We start from the raw sequence: 11,560 nt of genomic DNA, 5'->3' as shown, positions 1-11,560 counted from the left end.
AGAGACGGGAATTCCGTTCGCTCCAGCTATTTGGGCCTTTGTTGGCTGCCTCGCATCTTTATAAGAGCATTGATTGCTTTGCCCTCTCGTACTTCTGGCGTTCATGAAACAGCAATTCGACCAGTCACCTCTTTTCCAAGTTCTTGAGTCTTTAAAAGGGAGAAGTTTGCGGGTCCATTCAAGATTAGGACCAAATTTTATTTCAAAGCTTCAGTATTTGTTATTATTATTATTATTATTATTATTATTATTATTATTATTATTATTATTCAGTAGATGAAACCTATTCATATGGAACAAGCCCACCAAAGGGGCCACTGACTTGAAATTCAGGGTTTCCAAAGAATATGGCGTTCATTAAGAAGAGGTAAGATTCACAGTTTCGTAATGCGATGATATTTGTAATGGGACGTGAAACGAGGAACGTTTCTCTTCTGCTTTCTTCTTCTTATTTTGGTTATATGATGTGTCACGTGTCGTTCAGTGGGTGCTGCTAACTTCTTTTCAGTTCGCGTTCTTTTATATTTGTGTTATGCGTTCGAATACGTCGCCGTCATCGGCCAACATAAACCGAGGACGATGTGGAAGCCTGCTGCCAAACGTGTGGGCGCTAATGTGCATCATCTCTCGAAAGAGGGGGTCATAAGTCCCCCCCCCCCCCCCCCCCCCCATCCGTGGGGGGTCGGTGTGCCCTCTTGCATGATGAGTTACAATGCGCGAGGCTGCTGCTACGCCGGTGTGAGGGAAAGGGGCTGCTGCGGCTGATCTTGAATATATATATAAAGAATAAACTCCTCCCGGTTATCTCAGTTATCTTCGAAAGGTGGGGGAGAAGAAGTGTGCGTGTGTGAGGCTGTGGGATTTGGGCGGCGAATAGAAGGCAGAGCAACATGGTGGCTCCAATTCTCAGTCAGACTGTGAGTTGTTTGCTGCTATACGTATATGGCAGCCTGTCATGATTAGTCCGGGCAATAACGCATTCGTATTTACTGTTTAGAGTAATGCAGTGCATTGCTAACCCAATACTCTTCTACTTGCATTTTAATACTTTTTTTATGTTTATCTATTTATTAAATTTATTTCTTTTTTGATAAGAGGCATTTCTTTCTATACTTCACTGTACCTCTTACTTATTCTTAATGGACACCTCAATATTCTTTAGAATCTTGCATTTCCATTCAGTGGTCCCTTTGGTGGGTTTGTTCTCTATGAATATGTTTCATTATCTGAATAATAATAATAATAATAATAATAATAAATAATAATTAATAATAATAATGTCTCAGAAAATATGCGCAGTATATATTACTTCAGTATTTGGTGGTGCCTTCGCCTCATGCAGCTGAGGCTCAAAATGAAGACGACAGAAAATATGAAACTATGTCAGTTTCAGTACGTAGGGACGTCATGTGTGATCACGCTGCTGTCTAAATTTAGTTCAGTGCTGGTCCTCTGAGAGGACTCGACCCTCAGACACCTCGTCATGACGGAGGGAGGTCTCCTGCTTGTAATTGCATGGCCATATTAGGCCAAGTAACTGCGTAATGTTCAGCTGTTGCGTTTGCTAAATCACATTGGATTATACCTGTTTTGTTTTTCAACCTCTGTACCTTGAGAGAGACGCGAGGAAGTCTCTGCCGCCAACCTTCGTCTTATGCAAAATAGCGAGTCCACTGTGGCGATAAGTGTTTATGATATTTGTTATACATGGAATAAAGGCGAAGCAACTAGCATCTATTCCTCATCCTATCCGTAAGAAAGGAGATAGAAGAACGCTTCAAATTTGGCTTAGGCTTTGCTAGATTAATATTGTTATTACTTCAGTAGATGAAACCTATTCACATGGAACAAGCACCACCAAAGGGCCATTGCACTCACTTAAAATTCTAGCTTCCAAAGAAAGCTGGTTCCAACCTCCCACCGCTAAAGACCCCCCAACACTGCAGCAGTAACTGATCGTGATAGAGAGCCAGTGGTTTTATTGATCGCCCTGGGGGAGACGCGAACCGGCGACATCTGAGTGGCTGACCACGACACTAACCACTATAAGAAAATTGAATGAAATTCTGGGCATTCAGTTGTCTTTGACCAATGAAATTAGCTTGATATATCTTAGAAGTTACTTCATGAATCATTGCAAATCAAGATACTTAAAATCTTTATTGGACGTCTGGAATAATTTTTCCAAGAAGGAAATTGATCTTAATGAATGATAAACTGGGGGGAAATGACATCATGCAGGTATTAGTAACGTGTGTAGCCAACACTGTCTCATTTCGTAAGATGAGCCTTATAACAAGTTTTAAGACACACTGGTTAGAGGTCTTGATTTGAAAGGATTCCTCCCTACCCAGTGGTTAACCTCTCTTCGAATTTCCCTAAGAAGCGGACGACGTTTTTTAATAATAATATCAAATTTGTTTTCAAGTCCGGCTCTACTTTCCTCCACGTTTGTAATAAAATATATATATATATATATATATATATATATATATATATATATATATATATATATATATATATATATATATATATATATAATATATATATATATATACTATATATACACATACATATACACATATTCATCATGTAATATTGAAATATCCACCAAACGTCATCAGAACCCTACAATTTATGAAAATGTATACACATAATTCGAAAGGCTTGGCAAATTCTTTAACTATAATTGTCCCTGTTATCTTATATAATCGGTGATTAATCAAATAATTTAAGCGATGGTTCTCTGCCATTGCCAAGGTCCATATATACTCCTCCAAGCGTTCATGAATAGATGCGGTTCATGGCGGTCTGACAACAGATGAGTCACGATGGTTAACAGCAGAGTTGACCCAGTACAAGGCGTTTCATCATTGCTCACAAGAACTCTCTGTATAGCCATAATTCCAAATGGAAGATCAAAATTAAAAGTCAGTTGACAAGTATAATAGCGTTCACGTTACCAACGGATCCGGGTGGTTGCGGGAGGGGGTGTGGTGGCTGGCGGCTCCGGGTCACGTGCCACCCTCCTTGGAAAATAATGATAAAATAATATGGTTGAAGACTTAGATAATAAGATAAATTAGAAATATAAAAACGGAGAAAAGTAAAGAAAATATATTATAGAAAATGAAATTTGAGAGGAAATAATAATAATAATAATAATAATAATAATAATAAATAATAATAATAATAATAATAATAATAATAATAATAATATGATAGTAGTATTTTCGAAGAAGACCCTCTTTTAAACAAATCCTGGTTTTAAATAAAATTGGCTGAATTCTGCCATTTTATTCAACAGATTATAATAATAATAATAATAATAATAATAATAATAATAATAATAATAATAATAATAATAATAATAATAATGGATTCGGTATTTCCTGATTGAACAGGTAATGAAATGTGTGTGTGTATATTATATATATATATAATATATATATAAATATATATATATATATATATATATATCTTATATAATATATATAATATATATATATATATATTTATATATATATGTATGTGTGTGTGTGTGTATGTACGTACAATATGAAAATTGGTGTCCCCCTTTTAAAATTGTTCTGGATCCGCTAGTGATTCACATTCAGTTAACGCTAATACAGTAGTAGCACCCTATATTTCTTGTTCTCTACCACATTAACACACACACTACCTAACGGTCCCCATTTCGTGTTTCAGCTGAGCTCCCCGTCCTACGGCGCCGGAAGGTACGGCACCACCAACTCCTCCTCCAGCCGCGACACGAACGCAGTGCCGACTGTGTCCTATCGGGCAGCCCTCAGCCGGGAAGCCTCACTCGACCGTTCCGGCACCGGGTACGGCTCCGGATCCGATAGCAACAGGGGTTACGGGTCAGGTTCAGGTAAGGAAGGTCGTCATCGCCCATCTGGAGGGGTTGAGTTTGGCTCTCCTGTATAGACCAGTCTCTGAACTGTGACATTATACTATGAACTGTGTTATTATACTGTATTTAGGCAGTTATTGATTAGAATATCTTTTTTTTTTCATAGCTCTTTGAACAGTATATTCCCCCCTCCTTTTTTTTATATATATTTCCCCCCTTTAGTGTGAAATATTTTTTCATAGCTCTTTGAACAGTATATTTCCCCCAACCCCCAACCCCCTCCTTTTTTTGCATATATTTTCCCCTTCTAGTGAGAAGTAAACTATTTATAGTGTTGAAATCTGCTCAAAATAGTTTCTGTTGATTATTTTATGACTTCATCTCTATCAGTTAATCTGGGACTTTATTTGACATCTCTAGAAACGTCAAGTTGAATCTGTCTTTTGGGTGAAATAAGGTTATGTGAAAGGGATGTTTTCAAAGCGATGATCAGTAAATTCTTTGTATCCTAAAGCTGTATATTTAAGCAATGTACTTGGTTCGAAATTCTTTAAATTATAAAATTGCAGAGCAGAGTTTGGTAATAATGAGACAGAATGAAGTAGTATTCTGCAATAAACGTTAAATGTTTTGGACAGTTCTTTTCACGTGCTACTCATTAAAGCAGAATTGTAAAAACGCTGTCACTAGTTACGTGGATCATTCTGCTATTTAAAAGAAAGCTTTCAAGAACCGGCCTGGCCTCCTCATGAGCTGCTTAGTGAATCAGACTCGTAAAATTGCGATCGATAGTAACTTAAAATATTATTTTCAGAGGTTTTGTACGCATTCTCTCCAGGTCCAGTTTCCATGCATGCAGTATTGGAGACGGTGGCTGGTAATAAGTCTCAGGGAAAGAAGTTACAATTTTGGCTAGGAAGAAAATTCAAGGGAAAAAAAATCACATTAATTTATGGTGAGCGGTAGTAAAGTGACAGGAGAAATTTCACAATATTTCTTTGGGGTCGTTAGCTGTATGATATTTGCAGTCTTTATGTTTGTAAGGTCATCTTCAAGGGGCTTGTACTAAACACGCCGCAAAGGTGTATACATACCGGGTTTTAAAACCCTTGGGTGTCACTATCCATGAAAGATTAATTGACTTTTTTCCCAGTTACTTGTTTCCTGTGACTTTTTTTTTTACCTGGATTCATTGGCGACTGGACTCGAGCTAAGATTTTCACTTCACGTCTTCGTTTCACCTATGAATCTGTATTACTCGATCTTTTTCTCTTTCAGTACCGAATTCGATTTAAGCTGCGTTGTTATGGATCCTATTATCAGTAAAGAGAGTAAAAATATATTTAAGGAATGACTTGGGTATTTTCCCAATGTTTCAGTTGATGCTCTATACTTATTACGAACGTACAATCATTGTCGTTACTGTCTTTGATTGATTGCTAGCTAAGTTTCACCTATGAGCGAATTATTTTTCTTCAGCGGTCACGAATTTGCTTACGATTTGGTGTTACAATCTGACTACGAAATATATTTTCAAAGCTGTGTACAACTAGTTGGTTCATAGACACATTTTTTCATTATCCCTGTGGTTAATGTAAAAGAAAAATACAAAATCTATTAAATGTAGGGGAAGTGATAGTAATGTAATATGCCTCTGAAATAGCAAATATTTTTAGAGAAAAGTTGCGCATTTCTTCACTTGTGTGTAAGAAACGGTAGATGCGTCTTCCACAACTAATCTGGTCGTTTTCTGAATGCCTGCTGTAGGCTACAGCAGCAGCAGCACCTATAAGAGCCCGATATCTTCGACCTACACGAGTAGGTTCAGGGACAGGTACTCCCCGCCGAGTACTCGCAGCAGTACAGGTATACCAAACGCGTTCAATAGACTCTTTATTAGATCAGTAACGTCCCCTTAGCTGTGGTGTTCGTGTTGGTGAGTCGTGGCAAAACGGGACGCTTACCGGCGCTATTATGACAGCTCGAGTCCTGGAAGCACCCGCCAGAGACAACTGATTTGTCGAGGTGCTTCCGGAGCTGCCCAGGTGTTAATGCCTTTAGTGTCTAGAAGAGTCAGTCAGCTGTTAAGTGTGGTCCCTGTTATACTAAGCTTAAACGATCGTTGTCTCTTAGTTTAGAGTTTAGCTTATGTTAACTTTTAGTAACTTGCCATGACTAATCTATGCGGTTAGTCAAACTTCCTTTAACTAACCCTGTCTAATTTCAGTGATAAGCGCTATGGAATTTCTTAAAATCTCTGATTATAGTCATAGGCATACGGAACATAGACTGAATATTGGAGATTCTATATAACTATATTTGTGATTGATGGCTCTAAACATGCAGTGCTCCCTTTAACCTAAAGGTGAGTTTACACTAGGCTTCACCCCATGCTGCATGCATAAGACACATCACCAACTCCTCCCAAATTCTTGTTAGCCCCGCTTACTGGACTGCTCATCAAGAGTCGCGCCACACCACTAACTCACCCTAATGAGCACTCCAGTAAGCAGGGCTAACAAGAATTTGGGAGGAGTTGGTGATGAGTCTAACGCTTGCAGCATGGGGTGAAGCCTAGTGTAAACTCACCTTAACACTGATTAACGAAGCGCTAAAAGAGGCTGCACCGATTTACTGGCTGGTTTTGCTTTCGTCAGTGATGTCATCACAAAAGAGAGGAAGTTTGGGTTGAATGCTTCATTCATTAGGCTTGCAATAATGTCATTTGATTTTCACTTCATATTTATGTACATCTTATACGTTCATACATAATAATGATGAAAGACTTTTGCACCTTATCATTTAGTCAAAAATGTTTTTTGACTCTTGACTCAAATTACTTTTAGTCGTGGGATGATTGTGGTTGGCTGTGACGACTTGTAGAAAATAGGTTGACAGCTTTGTCGTCCACAAATCTCCACTCATCTTCATCTGCCTTTCATCATGGCCTGATCCAATTATTTAACATTCAATGAATAACTTGATCACGAAATATATACGACGTGATGCTATTGTATAAATAAGGTAAGGCCACAGGGGAAAATGAAAAACGAGAAATGCCCGAGATCTTTTTGTCTAACGACCCTTTACTTAGGGCAAGACTGATCAGAACAATGAGAAACACAGTATAGGTAAGCATATATAAACGGTCATTACAGGGTTAACAAAAGGTTTGCGTCACTTTAATAAAACGAAAAAATACCCATGGGCTACATTAAAGATGTAAATGCAGCCACCCACATGTGGTCACAGGTAAGTATTCTAACTAACTTACCTGTGGGTGGCTGCTTTTAAATCTTTAATCTAGCCCACGGGCATTTTTTCGTTTCTTTAAAGTGACCTGGACCTTTTGTTAATCCTGTAATGTCCGTTTATATATGCTTACCTGTACTGTGTTTCTCATTGTTCTGATCAGTCTTGCCTTTAGTAAAGGGTCGTTAAGACCGAAAGATCTCGGACAGTTCTCGTTTTTCATTTTCCTCCCAGGTATATATATATTATATATTATGTTGTTGTATGTAACCATGTAAGGCTAGCAGCCTCATTCTTGAACATCACTTGCTTAGAAGAGAAGGCTAACAGCACTTAGAGCTTCCTCTAAGGCAAAAGGGAAAGACTGGCGGTTAAAAAAAAATAATGCCAACTTTGATATGATGATAAATGGTTAAACATTAGATATAGAGTGATTGATTCTGTAGCTTTGCTTTTTGTAATTATTAGCTTACTTATATATGACGTATTTGGATCGTATTTCTGTGTTTTAGGCTTAAAAAACTATTCCATATGTCAGGAATATGTATAATACAAAATGTTGTTAGAACTGGCACACTGTCAATTTTCCCTGGTTTGAGAACAAACTAATAATCTAGCTCCTATTTTTCAGGTGGCGGTACATACAGTTCACGTTTTGCTTCCAATGACAAATCCTCTGCTGTCTCATCTCTTTCATCGAAGTTCAGTGATGTCAAGCCTTCCACCACTACATCCCCAAGGGTGCGCCCTACCTCCCTCTCCACAAATTCTGCCAGCATTGCATCTGCCACATCCACCAATGCCCTTAATAATTCCCTCGCTCCCCCGTCATCTGTCACTTCAAGATTCTCTCAGGATTCTCCCCGTTCCGAAGGAGGGAGATCTCCCTCCTCATACACTTCACGACTCGGCAGTGGTACGAATTTCGACCGATCAGGCTACAGCTCCGATGCAAAGTCAGGCTATGGCTCTGACTACAATAAGTCTGGTTATGGGTCAGGCTCTGGCAGTTACACAAATCGCTATAACAGCTACTCCCGTAGCAACAGTTATCTCAAAGATTCAGAGCCATCTGGAACATACAGACCTTCATATAGTAGAGAAAACAGCTACCTTGGCAGTGAAACAGGTACTGGTTCTAGCTGGCGAAGTCGTATTTATGGAACAGATGTTGATAAAAATGCCACAGCAACCCCATACACTCGAACCAGAACTCAAGATTTGAACAGCACCTCTGGAAGTACTGTTGGAACTAGTTCTTCAACAAACAAAGGAAAAGATGTTTCTCTTCCACAATTCCAGGATGCTATAGATAAGCTTACAAAAGCTGCAATGGATGACAAAAGTCAGCCAAGGACACCTGAGGCCCCATCCCCAATGCTGTTAGAGTCCTGCCAATCTTTGATCCAGGAGAGGTAAAGTTGAAAAACAAAGCTCCTGCAGATTTTAGTTCCGGAGGAGAAAGTTCTGATGAAGAAGGTAAATCAAAGAAAGCCAATGGAAGTGAACCAACGAAAAAAGCCACTGCAACATCATCAACAACAGCTACATCTACCTCTACCTCTACATATGTGGCCCGACCTCTTCGACATTTGGCAGCAGTACCATCATTGCCAACAAAACCAGTTTCTTCTTCAATATCTGGTTTAGTTGAGGCTCCAACTTTCAAGTTATCCTCAAAATACTCTACACTTGCGAGTGAGAGTATACCTGCTGCACCAACACCCCGCTGGATGAGAGATAAAGATGACAGTTCAGCCACAACCGCAAATAGTCGTGCTAAGTCTAACCTCACTGTCGGTGAATCAAGTCCAAAATCACTGTCACCTTTACCTCCTCGTTCTCCAGTTCCAGGCTCAGGAAAGACAGGGTCATCTGTGTCACCCAACAGGAACAATACATCTTCACCAACTGTTGAACTGAATTTTGTGCCTGGGGTTGGTAACAAAGAATGCAGAAAGTCTGTCCTGAATATGGACCTTGACCCTAAAGATACTGAACTTATGAGAAAACAACAAGAGGAAAAAAGAGAGGAACTCAGGAGATTACGAAGACAACGGGGAAGTGAAGATGATAAAAACAGGAAACCTCCTCCTTCATCTCTGAGAACAAGGCCTGGTACTAAGGTAGAGGAAACAGTCCAGTTAAAATCTGACCAGTCCAAAGTTAATGAAGAAGATGAAGGTGCTGTCAGTGGTGGGGAAAGTAAAAGAGACGATAAGCCCCCAGTGCCTCCTTCGCTAGAGAAAACATCATCAAAAGGTCGGGTAGTTGAAAGAAAACATTCCAAGGGCAAAGGGGATGCTATGAGACGTAGTGGCTCCATGCGCCGTTTCCGACAGTCATCTCAGGCTAGTAAATCTTCATCATCAGAAACCTCTTCAGACAGTGAAGAGGAAGTTCCAGTCGTTACTGTTACCCTCTCTCGCAGGAGACGACAGAGCTCTCGAGATGATGCTTTGGGATCCTCAGGAGACAATCACAGTCGACCCTCATCTCGCTCCTCTCCCAGAGGAGTAAAGAAGGGTTCTTCTGGTGAAATACAAGAGGGTAAAAAATCTCGCAACAACTCCTCATCTAATTTAGGAAGAAGATCTCGTAATGATTCGTCATCAAACCTCTCCAAGTCACGATCCGGGAACAATTCCCATGGAAGTATTGGTGAAGGAGAAAAATCACGCAGTAGCTCACGGTCTGGAATTCTGGGTGACAAGAAACTTTCTCTTGGACCAGATATTGATATTGGTGAGAGTAGGCCTCAAGTTGTAAAAACATCAAGTAGCCACAGTAGCAGTAGATTAAGACGATCAGGAACAAAAATACAGAGAACAAAGGACCGAAAAGCAAGTGAAAAGACTAGTTCCAGTTCCAGTGAATCATCAGAAACCTCAGACTCCAGTGAATCTGCAGGTGAAGAGGGTCAGTTCTTCTCCCTCTCTAAATCGAGGTCTTTGAAAAAATCAAAGTCAGGACTAAACAGTTACGTATCAAACAGCGTAAATGATAAAAGGAACATAGAAGAATTAGGTGACAGAACAAGTCCTGATGGTAAGGAGCACGTTTCCAGAACAAACTCTGATGTAAATGTGCAAGGTCAAGGTAGAGCCGCTGCAAGCAGGAGTAGTTCAAAGGGCAATCTCTCTAAAAATAGCGTTGATAAAAGCAATTCACTTGATCCATTTGAATGGCCCACGGGAAGTCCTGAACTCCACATTTCTAAGAAAGCCGCGGCGGAAGAAAACTTCAATTTCGAGTGGCCGTCGGGCAGCCCAGAATTGCACGTGTACAAGAAAGCCCAAGAACCAACCGAAGATGACAACTTTGCATTTGAATGGCCTTCGGGAAGTCCCGAACTACATCTTCATAAGAAAGCCCAAGCAGAAGCTGCAGCAGAGAACTTCGATTTTGAATGGCCGTCGGGAAGTCCGGAGCTTCATCTCCACAAAAAAGCTCAAGAAGAAAGTGAGGGAGCTGAATTCAACTTCGAGTGGCCGTCAGGAAGCCCAGAACTTCACATCTACGACAAAGCACTGGCCGAAAGTGAGACTGAAAATGAACACGAAAACTTTAACTTCGAGTGGCCTTCAGGAAGCCCAGAGTTGCATCTCCACAAGAGAGCACAGGCAGAGGCAGGTGGCAAGCGGTCTCATTATCGCAACAGTTATGGGGACAGCGAAACTGAAACCGACTTGGGCTGGTCTGATGGTAGTGGTGACATCTCCAAGATGGAGAAGGTAGATGAAGAGAACGAGGAGGACTACACCTACTTCGAGTGGCCCAGCAGCCCCGACTTTTCGAAGAAGAGGCCTTACAGTTATTACTCGGAGGGTTACGACACTCAGGGCGAGACGGAAAACTTCGAGTGGCCAAGCAGTCCCGAGCTGCCAAGGATGAAGAATCCCAAGTATATTAGTTTCACAGAAGACATCGACAAACTTTTGAACGATAATCAAGGCGAAGAGTCCTTCGCTGCGATGGAGAAACTGATGGGATACTCCCCTCCGCCTGCGGAGGATGATGTGGATGGAGGAGGGGACGATGCAGACGACAACAAGAGCACCTCGAGCAAAATTTCGAAGACGAGCAAAACGAGTGGCAAGGATTCAGTGACTGGAGAAGAAGCAGAGGAAGAAGAGGAGGAGGAGGAGGAAGAGGAGGAAGAGGAGGAGGAACAGTCAGAGGAGAAGAAGGAATCATTGAAAGACAGAGCGAGAAGAAACCTGTCATTGTTTATTGGTGAGTCGAGGAATTTCATAGGCCACATAAATAAGTTTCAGCTCAGTAGGAGTTTTGAGTCGGAACCGAGAAACACGAATATTCTTACACTCTTTGGAGACAGGGCATTGTATACTGCGTCCTTCTCTAAGTATGGTTAATAATCCTTTGAATATAACAAAAGTTGTCATACCATTTTGAGTTGATAGGTATTCTTTT

General features: G+C 40.4%; 1 protein-coding gene across 1 annotated transcript in view; it reads left to right on the top strand.

Moving 5' to 3' along the window:
- Positions 1 to 11,560, top strand: part of LOC135222018 (uncharacterized) — a 366,510-nt gene that overhangs the window by 85,489 nt on the left and 269,461 nt on the right. The window contains 4 exon segments of the mRNA XM_064260144.1: positions 3,709 to 3,892; positions 5,642 to 5,740; positions 7,758 to 8,492; positions 8,495 to 11,362. Coding sequence (XP_064116214.1) covers positions 3,709 to 3,892; positions 5,642 to 5,740; positions 7,758 to 8,492; positions 8,495 to 11,362 — 3,886 coding nt within the window.

Source organism: Macrobrachium nipponense, chromosome 3 (assembly GCF_015104395.2).
Source record: "Macrobrachium nipponense isolate FS-2020 chromosome 3, ASM1510439v2, whole genome shotgun sequence".
Classification (NCBI taxonomy): Eukaryota; Metazoa; Arthropoda; class Malacostraca; order Decapoda; family Palaemonidae; genus Macrobrachium; species Macrobrachium nipponense.
This window is presented reverse-complemented; position numbering and strand designations above follow the sequence as displayed.